The sequence below is a fragment of the Wolffia australiana genome, chromosome 9, assembly GCF_029677425.1.
Source record: "Wolffia australiana isolate 7733 chromosome 9, ASM2967742v1".
Taxonomy (NCBI): Eukaryota; Viridiplantae; Streptophyta; class Magnoliopsida; order Alismatales; family Araceae; genus Wolffia; species Wolffia australiana.
In genome coordinates, this window is record NC_135843.1 from 457501 (window position 1) to 483171 (window position 25671).

Genomic DNA, 25671 nt, shown 5'->3' on the forward strand with positions numbered 1-25671 from the left:
CTCTCCTCTGTCCGGCGTGCCGGGCCAGCCCCTGCCCCTGATTCATCCTCCTAGATTTTTTTCCTTTCTGTATTCTCTTCCTCATATCTCTCTCTCTCTCTCTAATACACACAAACAAGAAATGATGAACTATTAATAGTTTATTGACATTTATTAAGGACCATGAGTTTTAATCTCTTATACATAAAGAATAATACCGGGGGAACCAAATTCGGACTGGACTGTGATTTGGTTATCAAAATTTGGCAGACTGAAACCTCGTTACCCTTTTTTTAAATAGAAAAGAAATAATTTTTTGCTTTGTTTCTCTAGGCCCTTACTATATTTTGTACCCTATCTTTCTTTCTATCACGGGCTCTTTATGTTTGATTTTTACAACTACTCCTTAGGCATATATTTGAAGTCTCATTGTCTTGAGGACTAAACAAAACGAGGCCATTCAAATCCATGAGTGGAATATCCCTTGGCCCCTGTGTCCTTAGCTATTGCCTACGGAAGAGCTAAATTATAAGCTTATAAATAATTCTTGGTATAAAAAGACCAAGTCCAAAGGGATAGAATCAGAACTCGTGGTCCATACATAGAAGAGCTAGCATTTTTCATTATTTTTGCAACATTCTTTCATATCCTCTTCATGCCCATGAAACTAATACCAAATGATTCTTAACGTTTTGAGATATTTCCACTATGATATGATGGTAAATAAAACAGGTAATGTGAGATCGTCATCTTTTTGCATGAATACGACATATTATGACCCAAGGTGCACTAAGGATAATTTATCAGTCTTCCAAAAAAACTATATAATATTTTATTTGCTATCAATATTAGTGAGTTGATCATTACTTAACAAATATATGTGAAATAAATTTGATAAAACAATGGTTGAAAGAAATCAATATTAAGAAAATTTAGGAATTGATGAATCATTATTATTTTAAATTATCGATGGGTGAAGGAATCTTCAAAAAGACTTGGACGGCTGGAGTTGGCAAAATACGAGTGCACCTGGACTCTGAAAGCCTTTTTCGTAAAGAAAAATATGTCGGTAATTGAAGGCAACCCTTATTTATTCTGATTAGGTTTTGGTTTCAGATATTCTTGGTATAATTATAAGGTGAAGATGAATCTTACGATAGGAAAATTGCAATCAGAGAATATATTGCACTTGTACACAGATTTCTTAAGGAACGATACTAGATAAGGTTATAGTCATATTCTATGTGAGTTTAACTGGATAAAGTATGACCTAAGGAGGGGGAAGGTTGTAAAATTATGTTCTATAAATTTATATAAAAAATCACTCTAATATAGTTTGCTATGACAAACATGGTATAGCTATCAAAGGTGTCAGATAGATGATACGGTAAACTTAGTTATTTTTTTGATACAGCTTAGGTTAGTCCTTAATTATGTTTGGGATATGCTGCAAGAGGTGACAATAAATTGGAACACTAAAAAATTAGTAACACCAATAAAATAGAAGGATGATGAAGATTGTTGTCCTCCACCCTAAAGTCTTCCACAGATCAATAGTACATGACTTCCTTCAACTTGTCCCCCAAAGCATTTTACTTTTCACCCACAAAGTGTTGACTTAGTTGGCCCTCAAAGTATTCTAGGATCCAATTTGAGTCTGTATATTTAGTAAATCTAAGTGCTTAGATATATTCAGATAATTTAAAGCTGATAGAATTTCTAGGATATAGAATGTAATAATCACTAATTAGCTTTCAATGGGAAATGCTTTTGATATTCAAGCAAGCATAGAATATGATTCCATAAGTAATGCTTTTAGTTATCTCTTGATTCTCTTCTTAACTTCGTGCAATCTTTATCTACTCCTTTATATTGATATCGAATTAATATTTATCAAGATGAAATTCACCAGCAGTTATGGAAATTGGAATTACACAAAAGCCCTTCTAGATATTTGCTCCTCTTACCTATAACTTTCAAATACTATAAAAAAATATTAAAATATCCACCAAATCAGGAGAACTTAAAAGTGAGAGTAAGTTAATTTTTTGATGCTTCATTGAGTGAGTCTCCCATAAATTGTGCCACAAGTTGGTTACTTACTTCCCTCCACGATTTTTGAACATTGTTTTTTGTTTCGCTGTAATTTATATAAGTCAACATCTGGTTACAATATAAATACTTCTTATTTTTATGACTATTTTGGAGGGTAAATTTACCCAACATTACATGTTCCTTACCTATTCGAACATTTAAAATTCTTTCAAGGAATGGTTTAGAAAAGATAGACAATGTTTATCATCAAAGTTAGGCAAAGTACATGAATTCAACTAAATAATACTACGACAGATTTATAGTTTCAATTTATTTTTTGATGAATGAATCTATAGCCAAAATGTATTATATATAGCCCAACCCAACGTAATAACATAAATTTATTTCCTTAATGCATTAATAATATGCATTTATGTTGTATATCATCAAACGTATATATAATTTCAGATTTCACATTATAGTAGATTCATATTATCCCAAAGTTTATATAAAATTTTAATTATTTGTGTAACAAAAGTTTTTATTAAAGGTGAATTGTTAATAAGAAAATATCCAACTATACATGAGCTATCATAAAAAATATGGTAGAAATTATCTCGTCATTATGATTTCAAGATTTTAAATTCTTTTCGAAACGTTGTGCAGCCTACCTTAACAAAAGTGTGTATTTAAGTTGGAATACAGTTTTAACGGCCCTTCATTTGTGTTCAAATACATTCCAGGATTAAAGGCTCTGAATATTAGGTTTCTTGGACAATGGATTCTTGGGCAACCAAAGCATGTTAACTGGCTGGCAGCTTACATGAGCTGGCCAGTAGAATTGTAGATCCAGATGGCAGGTTGAAAGAGTTTAAATTGGCTGAAAACCCCTTATCTATACAAATACATTATATATTTCCATCTTATATTATTTTAGTTACACTAAAAATTTATATGGTGCAATAGACATGTTGTTGTATTGTTTGAAAATAAAACACCCGCGCAAACCTACTGAGTCCAAATCCCAAACACAATGATCAAATATGGATAATAAAATAAAATAAAATTTTTTTTTTTCTGTATTTGTATAGCTAAATTTTTCTATTTTGGATTTCCGAAGGATGATTACATCTCTTTGATATCCGAGAGACTCCAAAGTTCATGATAAAATCATAAGAGATGAGGTGAGGAAACAGGAAAAATATATTCAGAAGCTACATATTATTTTATATCTCCTGCTATCTGATTCCTAAAAACGTATGTTCAGGGATAACACCTGCTGCTCACATACACAACATAAAATAGGTACAAGATGAAAAGAGTTTGATATCATGATTTGAGATCCACGGTGTGTCATATTTGTTTAAAGGTAATTGTCACCACACTGAAAAAAAATAATGAGTTCTTTGAGAAACTTTATATAAAAGGAATAAATTATTTGAAACCAAATATACAATGTACAAGTTTATAATTTAGTTTTAACTTTGCGATTGAGGATGTTTGCAAGAACCACTTATAAACATAAAAAATAGCTCCCATTATAATTTCACATTTCTTCTATCTGACTCTGTTCTGCTTCATGTGATTATTCTCTATATAATTTCTTATGTCTACTCTCTCTGAGGTGCTAATTAAAGTTTTTTGTTGATGGCTAAAACACATGACAAATTCCAACTTTTATGTTTGATATTTATATTTTAATAAAATTTTCATTAAACGTAAAAAATAATATTTCCAAAAAAATCTAAAAGATAATACTGTGAGGTACCTAGCTACGTTTGTAATTTCTCAAAGTTAGTTTACTTGACCTGTTAATTCTTAAAATAGAAAGGCTACTGATGTGCAAATTTTCACAAGAAAATCTTGTTTACCCTGTAACTCCAAGATCCTTCATGAAAAAACATCATTCTAAACTATATTTCAAACTAGGTTTTTTATATAGAGTGGATAACAACCAGCCGAATTCCCATAATATACCGATCTTCAGAAACATGATGTAACTTCTATTGAAGAACAATTGAGAAAGTATCAAAAGTGTTCAACAAACCATAGAGTAAGAGAAGAGAGATATGAGATCTGTTTGGATCTCCACCAAACTGGCTGCCGCGAATGGCCCTTCCGACTGCTCCAGCTCCGGCTCCCGCACTAGGTCTGAGAGGAAATAGAATAGTCCTGTTTCCCTTTTGCCCTCCCTCACGGGGTTATTTATAGCCATCATCTCCAAATATCTTCATTGTTCCTTTTCCTGCCCTATTTAACTGGTGTCTTCTATAAACTCTACCTATTAGTTTTCTAAAAATTCCCTTTTAAGATGTAAAATTATATTAAGAGCAAATGCTGCAAAATATTTTTGTGTAATTTATACATATCGATTTGCATAAAAATATTTTTACAGTTGAAGAGTCATTCATATACTTATATATATTAGGTCATCTATTTGGTAGCCAGAAAAGGAGCAAGATCTGTTCCATTGGGTTTTCAATAGAAAGTGACTTTAAAAATTAGCTGACAATAACTTCTAGGATATACGCGACATTCACAAGTGAATAATACTGTGTTATATAGAATTGTTTCTCCATTGACTCTCTCTATAACATCTTTTATGTTGCTTGATTGAGAAGAAGAAAACGCCAATAAATGGTCCGGCTGCTTGGTAGTTCCATTTCATAGGAAAGACGTCCTTCTGAGTATTGGCTACCCAAACTCAAGAGACTTTTGGCATCACAAACATCACATTTAATACATACATGCTATTTTTTATTTCAGCGTTTGTTGTTTGATATAAAATATTCAGAATTGATTATAGAATAAAATGATACTTATGCATTCCATTTGTTGAATTTAATGTAGAGTTGTTCTTAAAAATCTTACATTTGACATGTGACTTTCATTCAGAATACTACATAAATTTTAGTTTCTGAATCAAATCTTGAGATAAAATCAATATTTAGGTTTTACATATTTTATTCAGTGAATCATGAATCAATGTTCACGAGCCATGATCTTTCCACCTACAAAATTTTCCAAAGTATTTTATTATGAGATGGACATGAAACTAGTATTGGTTCTTATCTACATAATGTAGGATTCTGAATAGCTAATGAGTTCGTGATTATGTTACACTTTAAAAGGATGTTTCAATATCTTACTCTGAGTTTTCAGAACAATTTTTCATTTTTTAACTCAAATTCGATTCCATTGAATACAAGTATACTCAAATATGAGATTAAGATTGACAGTTATCCTTGTTCAATGTTTACCATTTGAAAACACTCCAAATAGGAATATTAATTATAAAAGCTATCAGTCCTCTTGTATTGGTTTTAATTTGCCTTGATTGGATTGTGTGTTCAATTTATCCATTTTTAGATTCCATTGTTCTACATCTACATGTAGTATATTTATCGCTAATGTGTCACCATTGGAGCAATATGATAAAAACCGTTAGTTTATTGACATGAGGATACATCCTAGCAGGGCATATTTAAGGTTTTTTTGAACATTTTCCTGAGTAACATTCTGGCACGAGTCTAGGACAACGTTTCACTTTGATGTATTCCGTGCTAATAAGTTGATAGATTTGAAATGGTTGACAAGTGTCATTCTCTTTTGGTTGCTACAACCATATTCTCTGCAACTGAAATAAATTTTTTTTCTATTCATCCACATCATCCTGCTGATTATAAAATAGGTGTCATGATATATGTGTTGGGTTCTGTAGTTTGGTTCATCCATGAAAAATACATTCCATGGATGCGGAAGCGTGGTCGATCGATTTTCAATCGATCTATCAAAATGAAATTTTGTAGTACCTTTTGGGGAACACGTTCCACCCTTGACTTTGTCGTTCCGAGATTGTTATGAAGCCGTTCACGCGCTCGGCCTCTAGAAGTATCCACGTGATCACTCAGAGCTTGGATCTCCACGTCTTCTTCTTCACTTCTTCTTGAGAACCTTGAAGATCTCCTCACCATGAAGACACTCTTCCTTGGAAGTGTAGAAGAGAGTGGAGAGGGGAGGGGCTCTCAAATGAAAATTGCATGGGTGTCTAAAATGAGAACTCTTTCCCTCTTCATATTTCACTTAAGGTTTTTTCTCAAAAACCCTCCAAAGAAAAATATATCCACCAATGCCCTTATGACCTTGTGATTGTGACCCTCTAGGCCCATGTATCGTTCTAGTTAATAACTTAAATGGCCCAATAACATTTATTGACCAGCCTTATTAATTTACTATATCAACATTTAGATTAATTAAATAAGGATCGATTTAACCCAATCGACAGGTTAAGTTTCCAGCCCGTGGGGTGCCAAGTTACACCTCATGCTCTAGAAGATACTGAGTAGTCTCAAACTCTCTCATGGAACCTTTACCGTCATCGGTTACCGTAGATGTATAATCCATCATCCGCGCGAGACTCTCGAACGACTTAGAGCATGGTTTATCGTCAAACTCTACTCCGTCATTCGATTAGTACTGATGCGTAATGGGGATCATCGGAGAAAGCCTTCTCCAATATCCTCACTACCCTGGCCAGGGATTTTCTTGCATCGTCTTCCTCGAGTCAATCTCCTCTTATACTGAGGGCGGATGATCCCATCTTGACCACTCAATCATCTCCGTAAGCTTCTTACTACATCCAATCTATAACTTATTTGAATCTCATGATTAGGAACTCATATATCACAGTCAAAATGTAGTCGTCAGCTTACGAGATGTCCTTGGTGTCTCAAGTCAGTGGATCACTTATACAACTGTGACTTGAATCAACCTGATTAATGTTTAGGTATAATACCATTTAGGGATTCATACGGATCAATTCAGTGAACTCTTTCTCCAAAGAGCACCCACTATCTATCCTTGGTGTCGCCACACTAATAGCCACAGGATCAGCTATACTTATCGAATAAGTAGGATCAGCTAGTGCTATTCTATCTGGATAATTTGATGTCCGTCTCGACTATCCTTGAATAGGAATATTTAGAATACATGTTTAAAGACTAGTGATCAATGTATTATGATCTCATCATAATTCACTATGTCATTGCACGTATTCATGGACTTCATATACATGGTAGTGTGATTGGCTTGACGGCCACGTAATATCCATCAATATGATGCCATAATGATACTTTTATAGAAAACATTGCTGAACTAAGCATTACATAAAACAGTGTATGCTTTCCATTTGACAAAAGAAAACAGAGACATGGGGCAGTAAGCAAATTGGGTTTAGAACACATTATTGTATTCATAGAGATGGAAAGATAATTAAGAAAATATGAAATATTTTCATCCTGAGAAATCAATATCTTCGTTGTTTTGCTGCCAGGGAATGGTTAAGAACATTATTCAGGAATTTGTACAATAAAATTTATGATAGTTGTAGACTCAACATGTAGGTTTAATTATTTTAACCCAAAGAACATGTAAATTATTTATACTGGAACCATAATTATCCTTTAATCATAACATTTTTCAAATGACTGTGGATGCGTGTTAAACCAAAAAATATAGTTTTAATTCCTTAATAGTGCTTTTGATTTTAGTCAATAAAAATATAAATATGTATATATGTAAGTACAGGTACCTAGTGATGTGTATGAATTATCTCCACACGGAATATTAGTAATCATTTATTGTTCCTTAAATAATGAGTAATGAAAAGAGGGGAGATACATATAACACATGGGGCAGATAGACAATCAAAATTTGATCCAAGAAGGAAACAATCATTAATAGATTAAGATGATTGAAGTGGATGGGAGATAAGGATGTCAATGACTTTATAAGAATGAGTGAGACAGGAATGAGTAATGATAACATGCTAAAAGGGTAAAAATAGATAGGTACAGATGTGATGAAATAATTATTTGGATATGTTGGATGACAGTAAGATGGAATCTATGTGGGGATGTGAAAGGTGTACGATGTGATGTAATGGTAAGATGCAATGATGTGAAGGGTCTAAGCTAGCCATGCACCTGAAAAGAACCAATGTAAGGCGAGGACACTTATTGTGGGTCCTTATATTCCATCAGGATCACAACTTTTCAAGTGCAGGTAAGCTGATTGTCTTCTTTGTTTCCTCCTCTAAAATGCGTAGTACCCCGTGAACAAGCTTGATAGATCTCAAGAACCAAATCTTTTTAAATGTGCCAATTAGTTCAGGAAGGAAGTTCAAGGATAATTTTTTGAAAGATCCCCATTTCAATTTATAGGTCAACGAGCATGGAAAGAAAGAGGGATAAATTTTCAGGGATCCTTATGTTTTTGCTCCATTAGTGTTCTAGAGCACCATGTGTCCTTTACAGTGAACGAAAAAATTACACTGTGTAAGGAAAAAAGGTGTGACTGTATTAAATGTTTGACTTGGTGATGCATCACAATGCGCCATGTCAATGCGCTTTGTCTCCTTTTCCAAATTCATTAAATAAAAATTTTCAGCTATATGATGCTTTTTGGATCTATTGGTATAATCATATTGTAAAAGAATTGAATTCCTATGCACACAAGAGGAGTGGCCCCCCTCTTTGGAGAAATGAAAGGGGCATGGGTTCAGAGAAAGCCCTATGACAATTTATGTCAAGGAAAATGGATATTTAAAGGCAATACATGAAGGACGTTTTATAGCCTTGTAGGAGAGTTAAGATAACTCAAACCTAAAAATATTCATAAATGAAATACTCATAATAAATAAAGTTTTGATTAGGGATCAGGGGTTGACTATGATGATCCATCATAACTCAGGTCAACTCCTCAAAAGGTAGTGCCATTTCTTTTGATGGTGGGATGAGGGTGTGCTCTCCACAAGGCATTGTCTGCTAGGTGAGATTCTTTTCTCTATTGCTCCAATTTTTGTTCTCTTTCTATCTTTCTCTCTATTTTCCTTTTTTGAGTATGAATGGTTTTGTTGTTTTGTTTTCTATTTTAATTTTCTCCGTCTTGATCCCTTTCTCATCTATTAGACTTTATATGCAAGTTCTTTCTGCCTAATTCCTTTTAAATATCAATTTCTCCCTAAAGTCCTGTTTTTTTTCTATATCTCATTATTCTCTATAACTGCTCTAATATCCTTTTTATTAATTCCTGGCGGGCTTGGTTTCTAATCAAGGAAGCCCTTATTTAAGTAGATGGTTTATCTCCGCATATGATTGTAGCATATCTAATTAGTTTTCCATCGAGATGCATCTTGAATTTACGAAATGACAAAAGCCATTGTCTTGTGGACCATGACGGCTCTTTTCTCCATCCACTTGTCCTGCAATGACTTGACAAGTGAAAACAGCACTACTCATGAAATTTCCCTGTTAAAACTATTTTATGCATACATTTTACTAAAACTCAAAAAATGTATTTTGAATGACTCCTTTAACGTATATTTCTCTCTCAACCAAGTTTTTCATAAACTGTTGGAGTCAAGAAATCATACAATGTTTCTGCCCTGTTGTAACGTATGAATAAGATTAAGGATGCTAATATATAATCCTCAAATAAGTGGTTAAATACTCTTTAACAAGCTTACCCATGGTTCTCTCTTGGCACGAAGGTCAGAAAGACAGTGTTGTATACTTGAGCTAGCCTCCTGTAAGTTCATATTATGGATAACTATTCTTTTGTTTTGGATTTGCCACTGTGAAATGTTTTTATGTGATGCCAGTTGCTGTGCCTGATTCAAAGCACAGGCAAAACCCTACAATAAGCAATATACAATATCAAGATGATGGTTTTATATAATTTCTGAAAAAATGGATAAATTTACATTACATATATATTTTCAAAGAAACAAATACATAAAATATATATGAAAAATAACCAAAACGACATCACAATTATTTCACCAAGTTTTTGGATTCATTAGCACTATGGATGTGATAACTAGAATGTCCCTCATCATTGCCAAAACTAATTTTATCGATTTCCAAGATTTTACATGAATGGCAAAGATTTTATTGTTTGGTATCAATAAATTTAATTATTTATTAATTTAAAAGAATAATGAAAATAAATAGTCAAATCTGTAGTGAAAGATGCTTTATAGCTTGTATTTAATATTTGAGTGTTGATGATTGAGATAGATGACTTGCCGAATTATGAAAATAATAAATACTTTAGTGTATGAAGGTCTATTTGTGGTGGTTTCAAGTAAACATAAGTGACCTCAAATGTATCATTATAATTTATGTATTTCAAATTAGGTGAAAAAAAAATTATTTTTTAAACCATTTATATATAAACAAATGGTAAATACACACAAATTTAGACTTTAGTCATTGAATTAACTAATTTTTAAGCTAAATGTCATGAGACATTATATTGATAGAAATCATGGAACTCGCCAAGAATATACCAATAGGAAACTACACCCTTTATAACTCACCTAAGGTATAGGGATTTTGAGGTTATAATAGAAAGAAAGAGGAAGTTGTAAATAAAACTGTTCAATAACCCAAGGTTTAAAATACAAATGCATGGACATAGAAATCGGGCATAAAAATCAATATCTACCAAATCATATTTATGAGAAAAATCTGAGAGACATGCATATTGATGACATGAGAGATTAAAAAGATGTCATATTTTAAGTTATGGAAGGAAAAAGGAAGATGACTAGGGAAGATAACTCTCGCAAATGTGATGCCCACAATGAAGATTCAATACAGAAAGTGTTGAGTATTTACAGACTTTAAGTAGCTTTAACTTACACGGAGGTAATAGGTTGTGACCAAAACATTGGAAGATATGCAGAGATCATATACTCCATCAATTGTCATTTTATCCCATTCGTAATTCACACACACATTTATGAAAAAAAGCTACATTTTCCTCTGTATTTTTAGCGTTCATGATTTTAGAAACACATTTGATTTATTCTTAAATATTAGTACTTTAGTAGAGATTGTCTATATTATATTGACTTAATCTTATTATATATTCTTATCTCTTATTATTTCATATGGTTTATTTCTAGTAGATATCATTATACATTATATAAATAGAAGTAATATCCTTTCTTCGTGGAACCCAATAGTATATTTACATATTTTGCTTATTTTAGTTATGTATTATCTCAAAGTTTTATTTTTATTCTTAATACCCTTCACCTATGTCTCTGGACTTGAGATAAAAAAGAGTAATGATATGAAGAAGTTAATAGATCATTCCCACACATGTTGTGCAAATAAAGAAAATTCAATACTCTTATGGGCGATGACATTAAAAACTAAATTGATTAATTAAATTGAACACAATCCATATCTTTCGTAAAACTGCCTGGAAACTATCCATCTAATATAATTTAGAACTTACATTATTTTTTCAACTAATAGCTTTCTCCCAAATTATTTGTAAAATAGGTATTTTGGAACTCATCTTGAGAGCTTGTTTATTGTAAGATGTGTTAGTAGAACTCTTCAATAAATACTTTCACTGTTAGAACTCAATGGATTGGTAGATGTGAACTATGTTTACAAGGAGGGCGTGAGTGAAATCTAGACAAAACATGGTTGGGTGGGTAAAAATAGATAGTCTTCATATGATGTACTACCCGGTCCAAGCTTAGTCCAACCTTTTTATAAAATATTAGAAATATGAACATAAATTCATACTAGAGGAAGGTAGTAGAGGGAAATTGATGATAACCCATCGAAATCAAGGTTTATATATTATTGATACGACTTCAGATAGTATTATTCGTAGGATGAATCTCCCATATGATCGGAGATTCTCACAACATCATGGGCTATCTGATGCAGCTGAAATTTAGATAGTCAAGGATTATCTTAGATACCGATACATCAGCTATCACAGATCCATAGTTTAGTACAAGATCTACTTTATATGAGAAATCACTCTAAATACATTTTTTCTGAAAATTCTATAAATCCAATGAGAGTTGGTGCAAATGGCTCATCATGAAAATTTGTGATAAAAGCTTCTATAGGAACGAGGTGTTCATTTGTGCTAAAACTAGTCATTGAGGAAGCTCTAGATATCAGAGTGCTTCCCATAACTATGATAAACCCTTCTCATCTACCCTTTATTATATATAGTATAAAACATACCCAACACTTTTATGTCGTCTTATATAAAAGAATTGCCATATGCCGCAGTGACTGCACCCCACCAGCCAGATCGAATATATACAACATCCCTAATTCCTGATCAAACCATCGAGAAAGATAATGATGAAAATCATAACTTGATATGTGAGATTATGATATGAGAGTGTATATGAATCCTTCAAAATCAGCAGTGCTGAGAAATAAAAAAATGGGGGAATGGCAAATTATTGAACCAACAACTATCACCGCATTCTGGAAGCCTGAGAAAAATAGATGAGTGACACAATGATCCAATGAATTGAACACTGTGGATAATGGCAAAACTACCCCTGTTCATTTACCACTTCTCAATAACCTTCAGTAAATATGGGTTTTCCTAAAATCTGGCTTACTTTATAACATATTTCACAGAGTTTTTGTAAAGTGTTGAAGCCGGTAAATGCTTTATTGAACAGGGAAACATGATTTATTGGACATTTCACAAATTACCGCAGATTAAGACAATCATTAAACCTCTCAAATTACATTTGATTAAGGAATCCATTTTACCATTTTTAATGTTTCAGTTAAAGTTTCAGGTGAGAGCCGTCTGGGTTCAATGGCAATAGAAAAGGGACTTACTATCACAAATTCAATTAAATTATGCTGGATATCACATGATTTGTTCCTTGCTATATTTTATTCTGAGCATAAACAGGTGGTCATATAAGAAATAATAAATACAGATTAGCTGGACTGTATTTATTATCGTTTGAATGTACATACATAGAATGTGTGATAAGTGGTCTATCGTACAGTTCTTCCTTCACCTCTAAAAATTCAATGCCATATTCTCGAGATATAAAATACAGCTGATAAATAAAGGCTGTGTTTTAATTTACTTTAAGTTAATCTCGATGAGAAGCGATGACAAATAAGTCATAAAACATGAGCTACGATCTTATTATTATTATTACACTTGCATGGGAAAAGCCTTGTTAATAAATCAGCAACCGATGGTTGGATTAGCACTTTTTGCAGGATTAAAATTCTAAAAAAGTTTAATTCCTTTTCTAACTTAAAGAAACTGGGAAAGGAATGTATTAAGGAAAACAGTAGGTTCACCTTGTATTATAAGCTGCAATTAATGTGTACTTATATTATAGATAAAGCTCTAAGTCTAGGGAGGAAGTTTTAACCGATAATTTCAACCATACTTATTAAAAATTATATATTTTTAGCTGTGTTTCAGTCAAGGTGAATGCTTCTTGCTTACTTAGGACATTTACTGGTATCATAAATAGAGCATTGAGATACTTGTTTATTATCATGAAATGGCAGTAAAGGTATGTACTCGGGCAATGCTTTGACACACTAAAATCAAAGTGCACTATTATGCTTTTATCATAAATATACATTACATTTGAGGGAGTTAATTGAAATTTGAGGGGATTTTATTATTTTCTGGACTTATGCTTACAATGAGTCAAATATAGGATAGGATATCATGCATCCATATTAATGTTTGCATTTAAATTACCAAATTTATTTATTGATCAGAAAGTACAAGATATGGTTTATTTCATCTACACTTATATGTTGATGCATAAAAATATCATGTTTAAGTTTCATATTAGAAGACATGTAAATATTGTTGGTATGCATGAAAGGGAGTCCAATATAATTTAGAGCTTTGGTTGAGTCATGGGACTCTCTAGGTGTTAGGTTTATTTTCCATAATAGTCCCCTATTTATTTAATGAAGAGATGACATAATACATCAAAAATCTATTTTAGACGTGTATATTTATTATTTAATGGGATTTCATGCCTATTAAAATGACAACTCTGGATAACGACTCAGCTAAAAGTTGACCTTGTACGCCACTAGACTTCAATAGTGGGCCAAGGGGATCCATATAAGGTGTAAATTGCTAAACAGGTTCAGAGACAGATATGGTGAAGCACAACGATGCACCACCATCTGCTGTGGCACCACTATCTCAGGAGAAGGTGATTAAAGTTATGACATGCCGTCATAGTCAACCTCATGAAAAGGATCCAAATTCAATTTATTACTGAATCTTGAATGTTCTAAAACTAGCGTATTAGAGAGCCTAAAAATAGGACATTTCTGTATGGAACATGGGGAGTTTTATTTAAAATTGAAATTTTATTCTAAAAAAATGCCCCAACTCCCACTCAGTTGTTGCCACCACTTATTGCCCCCGTCATCATCATCTCTGCTGAAAGGTTCGAGTTACCATATCTGTTGCATCTCGTCGCACCACCATCACCATTTGCCACCGTCCTCCACTATTAGGGCTAGTGCCATCCTCCATCCTGTTGCCCACACTATTGTTTGCTACTGTTGCTAGAGCTATCATCGACCACCATCCCCCCATGCTGTCTCGCGCCTCTATTGCATGTGCCCTCTCATGCAACCAGTAGGCCACCATTGTGCTGTATTATCCTCTTGCTGCAACCTCTTCAAGCTACCATCATCTGAACCGAACCTACCTGCACCAGGCCCTCTACACCAGGCCACAGGCGTCATGCCTTCAGCTTTCAAGGCTACGTGTCAGCCCCACTCACTACACTAGCACCACAAGTCTACTTGTCCTTTTATGAGTGAATCAGATCAATCCTTTTAGTGGCTACTTAACTGTTTTTCCACTGCTGTCAGACAGAGTATAATTGGTCACTCAAAGTGTTGTGTTCACTTATTGAAAATCATTCAGGATTTTAGATTTGGAGCATTTTTTTGGCGCAATGGTTGTAAGACAGTTTTCCCACCCTCAGACAAGGAAATGGGCTGAACCATCATCATTTCTCCAAATGTCAAGATTCAAAACGATGTGTAGATTGGTGGTTTGTTTTAAGCAACTCAATGTGGCATTTACCATCCCATCCTGAGTTCTACCTAGTCATCCCACCTCAAAGCAAAGGCAGAAACCCCAAGCTTTAAGCTCCATGTGCTGAGTACATGGCTTCAGCAGAAAGGATCATGTGTGCGAAGCTTCTAAAAAACACTAAAAACCTGGCCATTTGATTCAGAGAATATGATTTTAAGCCTTAAAAAATCATCATACTTTTATTCTTTGCCTGGTGATAGTCTCTGAGAATTTAGGACCATTTGAAAGATCGGTGTCATTTTAACACATGTTTGTTAACTTGATGGAAAGCCAAAATGTAAATAAAATTTCTTGAATCCAAAAGTAACTGAATCATTCTGAAATGTCTCTAAAGGGTTTAGAAAACAAGGCTCTATTGTCACTGGAAAATGATGTACAAGAAAAAACTGCATGCATTCTGAATCAGTGGAGGGGAAACCTTATTAGCCAATGATTCAGCTTTGATTTGTGCTCCTTTTCAAATAAAACAAATATAATCTAATTAGTTCCCATTAGTTTATTAATCCCTCATTCCCTAGTTTTTTCATTCCTTTTATGTCCTGTGATAATGATTGACTAAGAGACCTTCAAACATACAATAAGTTTAAGATTGTTGATTTGATGATCCTTCACTTGAACCTTGTATCATTTAGTTATAAATTTTATAAACACAAATTTGAATAATCACATATCATTGTGAACATAGCTCAAATTTTTATAGTGTCAATATTAGTGAGGTTTAAGATTTTATTTAACAATGCTTCTATGATAGTTCTATCATTTGGACATATTTCAAAACCTTAAAATATGATAGAAGCTATAATATCATATCACTGCACAAGCTAACATACCAACATGAGCATATGAAAAGGGGGTAGTATGACGACAAAAAAAAAAATCTCAATTTTCAATGCAAAATTTAGATAGGGTGCAATTATATTTCCCTTGCTTCAATGAACCCAAACCCCTTTTTTTGGATCTTAAAATTCCAAAGCTTAAGTTATACAAGAAAACATTATAATACTAAATCTTTATAGCAGCCAAAAAAAAGTTTCAGTAAAAAATCAATTTATTTGTCATCTGTCTATTTATTTTTAGCTTATGGCAAGCCCGACCGGTATGATTTTAGAAAAAAACTAAACATGCATGTATGGTTTAGGATTTTTGGCTCCACTAATGTTTATAATGCCATGACTTGTTTATTCCCATTTTTGTATCACATAGTTCTTATTGGACTTAATCAATTTGAAGTTACATAATTTCATTCGCATTTAATTTATATAGAATTGAGAAAATTTGTTACTTTTTATATCTTTTTTGTTTCACACTTAAGGCAGAAAATGGGATTACGAGCTATACATCAACTGACACACCATCTAAATCTCTCATCATCTATGGTATAGATTCTTAAATACCTGGTACTACTTAGTACATGAAAGTTATATTGTATTTTATATTCTATTTATTCCTTATTTTGAATCAGAACTAAATATTGTGTACGTATGCATATTCCACTGGATACCCTAAACAATTGTGTCAAACATATTATATTCTAACAAAAAATGAGAAATCATCTAATAATTTTGAAAATCAAAATTGTTTCCTATTCTTATTTCTGACGCCGACTGCGGTAGCTATTTTGAAAGATCGAAGAGAAACAATAGGATATCATTTATTTTCCGACCAGAGATTATCGCGGGGAGTTCTTAGAAAAATCAGCAAGGTTTTTATAAACCAATTTGACATGCCTTCGACTTAAGTGTCCATCGAATGATGTAAATATAAAGTATAGGACATCCAATCGTGTGTAGAATCATTTGAAAGATAATTTACCGCATTTCCATCCTGGTATTTCTCTATTTTTATATGCTCTGTTCTCATAAAGTTTTTTTCTATTTAGGGAGACTATAATTTTTACGTTTTAAGATGAAATGTAGTGACAAACGGAGATATACATTTGAGATAGATAAATAGATAGATAAATAGATAGATCGAAATAGATAGATAGATAGGTAGGTAGAAAGATAGAAAGATAGAAAGATAGAAAGATAGAAAGATAGATAGATAGATAAACAGGTAGATAGATAGATAGATAGATAGATAGATAGATAGATAGATAGATAGATATATAGATAGATGGACAGATAGACATATAGGCAGATAGATAGTCAGATAGATAGATAGATATATATGTAGATAGATAGATAGATGGATAGATAGATGGATAGATAGGTAGATAGATAGGTAGATAGATAGATAGATAAATAGATAGATAGATAGATAGATACATAGATACATAGACAGATAGATATATAGATAGATGGACAGATAGACATATAGGCAGATAGATAGTCAGATAGATAGATAGATATATATGTAGATAGATAGATAGATGGATAGATAGGTAGATAGATAGATAGATAGATAGATAGATAGATAGCTAGATAGCTAGATAGATAGATAGATAGATAGATAGATAGATAGATAGATAGATAGATAGATAGATAGATAGATGGATGGAGGGATAGATAGTTAGATAGACAGATAGATAGATAGATGGATGGATGGATAGATAGATACATACATACATACATAGAGAGAGAGAGAGAGGAAGGGAGAGACAGAGAGAGAGAGAGAGGAAGGGAGAGACAGAGAGAGAGAGAGAGAGAGAGGAAGGGAGAGACAGAGAGAGAGAGAGAGAGATCTATAACATTTCTCATGTCAGTACCAGATCTTTATCGATGGTGGGACACGGAATTGATTTAATCGCACCACTCAAGAGTCCTTTCCTAATTATGTCAAGTAGTGCAACTATACTCTGGATATAAAATATACCTATATCTCCGCAACTGCGTCTCCGTTTCCGACCTGAAAGCAAATCATTAAAGAGAGTGACGCCGTTTGGGTCTCTCATCTATTTAATATCACTCTGCCGTCAGTACCCACTGATGTCTCCTTCATCTACTTACAGTAAAGTGGGTTTCTCCGGGATAGATGGATAAAAAGAAAGAGGAACACTAAATTATTAACTGGTGCCTTCTTTATGACGGTGACCACCATTCGAGACGACAATGACTGCATGTTTGGATATGGTCCCCCTAATTAAGAGGAGTTGTGCTGGTGTAGATGAGTTCATGTGTTTTCATCCACAACAAGGGACTTGAGGCTGTGGGCTTTACCCTTCATTGAGGTCATTTGACATGTGGCATTGGCATGGCCTATTGAAAGGTGACAAATATTGTCACGAAAACTGGAACAAGAAATGGATTGTTGCGAACATGCCCCTCGAATCAAGTCAACCTATGTGGTCGTTGTTTATTCACCCGTTCCATCTCTGGACTGTAGTATTCTACTCTTTAACATGGTACATAGAAAAGGTATTATTAAATCTACGCCGAACGGCAGCAAAACCATTTAGTTATTAAATTACATATGAAAAATGGACTCATTTCTGCTTACAAAAATTTCTTAGAAATTTTTTTTATTACCAGGTGATCTCAGCTTCAGACGTTTTCATTTCATTTTAAATTCTTGTAAACGTCGACACCGTTTGCCCTACGATAAATTATTCTATAGAATTCTTTGCATGAAATGGAACTTGGACAAATTCATAATTTTAGATAAACGCATTTACGGCTTTACGGTTTGCGTAATTTGAGAATCATTTATATATTTTTTGCCCTAAAATACTATGGTTCACAACATTAAGCCCTCTATACGAAGCTCATTTCCCAGTAGAAATCATTTAGTTGAGGTAATACGGGAGATCGATAAGAGGGTTTCCTCAGAAAAAGACCACGAATGGAGAAAATGATATCACATCTTTTGAACAGCATGGTATTTCTACGGAATATGATATCCCTGTTCTCTTTAAACACGTTCTTTGATAGATTTAAACCGAGCCGAGCGAACTAATAGGATTTATCAGCATAGTATTTCCTCAAACGAACTATATACCTAAGGTATACTGCATGAATTTAAGCTAAAGAGAACATAGCTTTAAGGAGCCTTACTGTAGTAAAATTGTAAAAAAAATCTATTTAAATAAAATGTTTGCAAACTAATATCTGCGCAACCCTTGCCGTTATCGCTTTTCTGTTTTCGTGGCGAATTCTTCAGCCATTTCAGGCCAGAAGAGTACCCGGACGATTATTCTTCACGCTCATTGAATGAGTGCAGCATGATCATGTGGTGAAAGAATGGATAGAAGGGACGGATGTTGAAGTATTTGGGGAAAAAGACGTGCCAGTTATTCGATAAACGTGTCAAGCAGTGAAGCCAGAAAGAATTGTTAGATTTCATTTTCTGTATAGGGATAAATATATGCATCTTAAATAAGTGTCATTATGAGTTCGTAATGAAGTAGAATAAAGCATGTGGCCGCCATGCATCTCAGCCCAAAGAATCGAGATCTATGAAAGCGAAATCAGAGAAGTAGAGGGAAAGGGATCTATGAAAGCCCGAGTATCCTTTGGGTAATCTATAAATTATTTCCCAGTGACCGCTTCATCCACTCACAACGTTTTTCTAGATTTCAAGTCCTTGGTCTACCTTTTGGCAGAACAAGTAAAGAGAAGCCAAATCATCATTATTATTGTACACTCTTCATATCTCCCCACATTTATCTTCTTTGCATGTTCTACTTTCTTTTGCTTTGGGAAGCGTGAACTGTTGGTTGGAAAAATGGATACATCTCCGTTGTAAGTGGTCCTCTACAGGAATGAACAATGATGACCGCCCACAAAGCAAGGTTTCTCTAACATTGTTACGTTATTCATTGCTGTAATGTTTATATCCATGCTAACTGTTCATTTTTCTTAAATCTGCACCTCAAGCCGACTTGGCGAAAGAATCTGGCAATAAAGTGGTCTCTGGTCAGGTGCAAATCTGAGCTTAACTTGAATATTGATGACACAGCCCAAAGAGGTGCGTAGATTCATCTCTCTTCGGGTTAAGTTCTTAGTTTGTATTTTACCGACCTTTCTCTTCGTCTTTTGCCTCAATCATTCACTTTGTCGATTCCTAGCCGTTTATCTCCCATCGATATTGTTTTCTTCATCTTCTCAACCGTCATCATCGTAAAACGGCTTCTTAGGAAAAAACTGGGACTGGAGATCTTCGAGCTTTTCAGAGAGAGAATCATGGAGCTTTAAGAAAACCAGAACAGGTGAGCTGAGAAAAAGCCATGATTCCAGTAAGTTTTTACCTTAATAAGTAAAATTTACTATTTCCATTTTGGTATCCTTTCAGGATCATCTAGGAGGCATCTCGGCCCTGGACAGGAAAAAATATTTGATCTTGACCCGGAGACTTCACCAAATGCTTCAAACTACAGGTTGATTTCGCTCAAATCACTGCATAGTGTGTTCCGTTAAAAATCGACTCTGAAAATAAACATTAATCCTTGCCCCCAGTATCTTCGTTGCTACATGGAACGTGGGCGGTATAGCTCCACCATCTTACCTTAATATAGACGATTGGCTCCTCTCTTACCCATCTGCCGACATATACGTTCTTGGGTACATTCTTCCTCGAACATAAGTCCTCTGGCTGTCGTTAGTCTTGGTATTTCCTTTTTTTGATGTTGACGATGATGATTATTCCTATGATTATTATTATTGTTATTCCTAATATCATAATTAGTGGGCCCGAAATAAGAATTTCGATTCAGACTTGACCGAAGTTTTGTTCTAGTTGTTCTTCTTACTTACTGTTTTCTATGACCACGGTTCTGATTATTATTATTACTTCTGGGCTCTAATAAGAGCTTGACTGAAGTCCACTTCTTGTAGTTTATTGTATTCTGTCATAATTGATTATTATTGTTGTTTTTGTTTCTGGAGTGTAATTAGAAATTCCGTACAAATTCGGCCCGAAGTCCTGTTCTTATATTTCTCCTCGGTCTTTCTTTGTTATGCATCTGGAGAAGTCTTGTATTATTGATGGGCTCTAATAGGAAATTGAGTTCCTCTTAGTCTTTCTTTTACTATTATAATTAGTACATCTGCAATATAATAATAATATTGCTTCGGATTCGACTAGATGTTCTGCTCTTGTTGTTCTTCTTGGTATTCCATATTTTATGATTAATGTTACTATAGCTGGTCGCAAATAAGATGTCCGTTAAGATTTAACAAGAACTCATGTTCTCGTTGCTCTCGTTGTGTTTTTTCTTGTGATTATTATTTTATGTCTTGACGGTAATAAGGAATTCAGTTCAGTTGCAACCAGAATTCCTGCTCCCGTCCTTGTTCGTCTTTCTCCTTACTATATTATGGTTACTATTATTATAACTCGGCCATAATAGAAATTAAATACAGATTTCAGGAAATAGTGCCTTTGAACGCCGGCAATGTCTTGGTATCAGAGAGCAACGCTCCGGCAAAGAAGTGGATCTCCATTATTTCGAACACACTCAATAATTCGAGTAGTGAAAGAAGCATTAAGAGCAATAACAATTACAACGGCGGTCAATCGTTTCGTAGTACGGTGGCAGCCCCATTCGCCTTCACTCGCGTAAGTTCGTTCCCGAATTTGAGAAGCAGCTTTCGAATAGACAGTGGAGGAAAAGAGTATGATAACAGATGGAGCGACTCCGACGAAGAGGATGAAGGTGAGGGCTCGTTTAGGGCTATTATATTATCGCCTAGTTCGTCCTCCACTGACAGAGATAACGATGAAAAGTTGGACGAACGCTTAAGGTATTAAATGACATATTTGTTGTACTCAGCTTCTTTTATTATTACTTCTGTCTCTAATTCTAATCTGATCTATTATTTTTCTTCCTGCCTTCTATCTTGTTCCCACTCCTGCTCTTTATTCACTTCATGCACATATACGCTCTTCTTAGATATCCAGTATCCACACCCAAGTCTTCTCTTGGCCGTTGATATCTTCCTCTGTTAACGTTTTCGCATTAGTTCACTCGTTCTCTCTCTATTTATCAAAGTTCGCTTATTCTCCTCAATTTTGTCCTAACTCTCGGTCTCTCTCTCCCTCTCTTTTTATATTCTCTATCTCTGTCTATGTATCCATTAATATCTCGCCGTCTCTAACGATCTCGCTCTGTCTCTCTGTCTCTCTGTCTCTCTCTCTCTTAATCTCTCTCTTTATCTTTCGATCTCTATCTGTAAATTTATCTCTTAATCTCACAGACTCTATCTCTCTCCATATCTATCTATCCATCTATCGATCTGTATATCTCTATCCACCTCCACATCGATCGATCTTCGTTTATTGAGGTCAGAATGGAAAAAAACTCAGATAAGTTCTTGATAGAGCGGATACAGCCAAACAAGCATCGAATCATCTACTTTAGGTCCAAGAAAATAGGCAGAGCATTCAGGAATATGTGAAGAGGAAGATATCTGGCGGAGTAGATATTTATACTCCTTTTAAATACATTTGCTTATCTGGACATATCTACGTAGACCTTATTCATTGTTCAAGTGAAAATAAAATGACTTCTTCATATTAGGTACTCGTTGGTGGCTAGAAAGCAGATGGTAGGAATTTTCCTAACCGTATGGGTTAGGACAGAGCTAAAAGATGAAGTGAGAGACCTTAGGGTTTCTTGTGTGGGCAGGGGCCTCATGGGTTATCTCCGAAACAAGGTAAACCCTTCCCACTTCTTTCCTCTCTCATTATATCTATATTTCTATGTATTTAACTATCATTCAATCTAACTATGTTTCTATCATTCAATCTATCTATGTATCTATCATTCAATCTATCTATCTGTCATTCGTTCCATTATCTGTCATTCAATCTATCTATGTATCTATCATTCAATCTATCTATCTGTCATTCGTTCCATTATCTGTCATTCAATCTATCTATGTATCTATCAATCCATCTATCCATATAACTATTTATCGATTTGTCGACCTATCTATCGATCTATATATCTATATATCTCTCCATCTATCTACCTGTCTATTGATCTATATATATATCTATCTATCTATCTTTCTTTCTATTAGTCTTCCATGTGTATTTCCCCTAGTCTGTCTCGCCTTAACCTCACTCGGCAATCTTTTTTTAGGGTTCCATCTCTATCAGCATGTCGTTGAAACAAACCAGCATCTGCTTTGTCTGCTGCCATCTCACGTCCGGAGAGAGGGAAGGCGACGAACTGCGTCGAAATTCCGACGTAACGTCGATTCTAAAACGGACCCGCTTCTCTGCATTCAATTTTCATGGAGAACGACGGCTGCCAGATAAAATTCTCGATCACAGGTAGCTCAATTTTCTCTCAAACCCATCTGATATAAGTTTCGAAATAAGAAGAAAAGTAAAATAAGAGTACGAGAGATATAGTAAGAGAGTGATTGAGAGAGACGATGACTCAAGAATAGTAAAATAGGGTTCTATAGATCATATCAACCAAGGGTTAGTTACAGATCTTTTGATTTATAGTGTCAAGTATGTCGTTATGTGTGTGATCAATGTTCACTTATTTGTGTGTACTTTAGTGACTGGTTAAGTTTCCTCGAGCGTTATTTTATATTAAATTAAATATTGTCGGCTGATTTTATGCATTATTGTTACCCTGAATCAGATTCTTATTCATTGAACCTAATTCAGGCTTGTTATCTGGCTCGGTGACCTGAACTATCGCCTCGCTATCTCTCCTCATGCTGCGAAGTCCCTTGCTCGGGCCGGCGACTGGGCCTCTCTTCTCAAAAAAGACCAGGTAAACAATTAGAAGTTTACGACGATAGAAAATAAAGAAACATTAATAAAATCTAAGTAGAAAATTAACTAAAAAAATTATAAGCACATGCCAATAAATAAAGTAAAAATTATATAATAAATGATGTGTGGTCATGTAGAATGATGATGGCAATCTTGACGGTGATGACGATCATAACGGTGATCATTATTGTAACAATACAATTTACAGCTTCATAGGGAGCAAAGATCAAAGCGAGTGTTCGAGAAGTGGAAGGAGGGAGAAATCTCTTTCCCACCCACATACAAGTTCTTGCCCAACTCAGATCGCTTTGCCGGAAGCGACGAGAGAGCCAAGGAAAAAGGAAGAACTCCAGCATGGTAAGCAAAATCATGATGATGCTCTTTAATCATAGTCATGAAGAGACGGTGATGATTATGATGATGACAACGATGACTGCGACATATAGGTGCGATCGGATCTTGTGGTATGGAGAGGGTCTGAGTCAGCAGTCCTATCTCCGAGGGGACTCAAAGCTATCTGACCATCGCCCAGTCTATGGCGTCTTTACTGCGGAGTTGGCTAACTCGAAATGAGGGGCGTACGATAATTAGATGTGACAACAGGTAAATATCTACTAAGTATTTAAATCCCAACCATTTGAGATGGAGATCAAAGGAGAGAACTCAATGATCCAGATCTATACTACGATCTTACGTATAGCAGTACGAGTTTTAAGCCCAAATTTTGAGGCTCCATACTCTATCCTATTTGATAGCCTGAATTTTTTTCTGCATTTGTTATATATTTCAGAAGATAAACATTTAAAGAATAAGAGAAAAATCGACGAACATGACTTACGCAACGACCCCAAAATACAGTTACTAGAATTCTAATACAGGCAGAAAAAGTATGAGAACGTAAAATCCAGCAAATCAAAGACATATCCCAACATATCATAGGGCAAGCCCCTAATCTAATGCGGTATGAACTTTATTCTGAATTTACTCTTCGTTTGAGATTTCGAACATTTTAAGGAGGAGAGAAAAGTCAATGAACAAGGCTTACCTAACCTCCATGCTTGATGTATACCATTTTAGGAGTTTCAATGCCCGAATTTTGCGACCCTATCGTCTATCGAATTTGGTAACGTGCACTTCACTATCCATTTACTATATATAAGAGATGATGGGGATTTAAAGGAGAGAAAAATTAAAGACCCTGCTTTACCAACTATCATGGTTAATATATACGAATTCAACAATTTTAAGCCCCAGTATCAATCGTTTTTTAGTGATCCACAGTACATTGATCATCATTTGATGCTTTTATGCCATATTTTCCAATCATTTAAAAATTTGTAGTTTCATATTTGTAAAATAGTTTAAGAGTGTTCGTCCTGGAACTACGACGATACAGTCAACGTCAGCTGCCCTCTGGCGTCTTTCAACTTTTACGGAGGAAACGAAGTCAATTCCCTTTGCGTTGGGACTGTCGTTGATCATCCATGGCCTTTCATTATGCCAGACTGAAGATATAATCACACGTCAATATCAGGATGTGATCCGTACGTAGAAGTTCGATCTCGTCGTGTATTTCTTATCAGGGTGGTATTTCCTTGGTAGGCTTCTTGGGATTTTTTGTTTGAATTCTGTGGCCAATAACATTGCCATGTGTCATTATGAAGAGACTATTAAAATATAGATAAAAGGTTAGTCATCCGCGAAATCACTCCGTTATTACGACTGTAAACAATTCATCGTTTGAACTCCATTCTTTTATCCCATACAATGGTTATGGGTCCTTTTCTTCCTAGTCACTTCACATAAAATACATTGATAAATCACTAAATCTAAACAATATATATATTGTGTGAAAAATTCTTAATGGCTAAAAAATAATTATGACCAATAAGAACTACGGGGAATTTTGTTTTGTTCTCAGACCATTGTATTACTTTATAATGGCTTAGGTAACCAATATGTTTCATCTTCACCATCCATCTCTTGGATTTGGATGGCCATGGTAAAAACATTGAAGATATATTA

General features: G+C 34.4%; 2 protein-coding genes across 3 annotated transcripts in view; both read left to right on the plus strand.

Moving 5' to 3' along the window:
* LOC144707697 (LIM domain-containing protein PLIM2b-like) overlaps positions 1-140 on the plus strand; it is a 2272-nt gene extending 2132 nt beyond the window's left edge. Inside the window, exon 5 of the mRNA XM_078580911.1 lies at positions 1-140. This exon is cut by the window's left edge and continues 165 nt beyond it. Within this exon, the coding sequence (XP_078437037.1) occupies positions 1-54 (54 nt within the window). The 3' untranslated portion in view covers positions 55-140.
* An 18942-nt stretch (positions 141-19082) lies between these two features.
* On the plus strand, positions 19083-24417 carry LOC144708031 (type I inositol polyphosphate 5-phosphatase 4-like). 2 transcript variants are annotated; one of them, XM_078581322.1, is made up of 11 exons: positions 19083-19699; positions 19785-19875; positions 20045-20116; positions 20200-20284; positions 20364-20468; positions 21270-21650; positions 22427-22562; positions 22994-23187; positions 23536-23644; positions 23855-24003; positions 24093-24417. In XM_078581322.1, the coding sequence occupies exons 1-11, from the start codon at positions 19670-19672 to the stop codon at positions 24217-24219; spliced, it is 1479 nt and encodes a 492-aa protein (XP_078437448.1). In that variant the 5' UTR covers positions 19083-19669; the 3' UTR covers positions 24220-24417. The 2 variants fall into 2 exon arrangements, with proteins under 2 accessions (XP_078437448.1, XP_078437449.1); XM_078581323.1 differs by lacking the exon at positions 20364-20468.
* The last annotated feature ends 1254 nt before the right edge of the window (positions 24418-25671 follow it).

Bases quoted from the DNA above. Each gene is read 5' to 3' on its own strand.
- LOC144708031 (XM_078581322.1), top strand. From the start codon at position 19,670: ATGAACAATGATGACCGCCCACAAAGCAAG. The intron at 19,700-19,784 runs GTTTCTCTAACA...CTGCACCTCAAG, and splicing joins ATGACCGCCCACAAAGCAAG to CCGACTTGGCGAAAGAATCT. The intron at 23,645-23,854 runs GTAAACAATTAG...TACAATTTACAG, and splicing joins CTCTTCTCAAAAAAGACCAG to CTTCATAGGGAGCAAAGATC.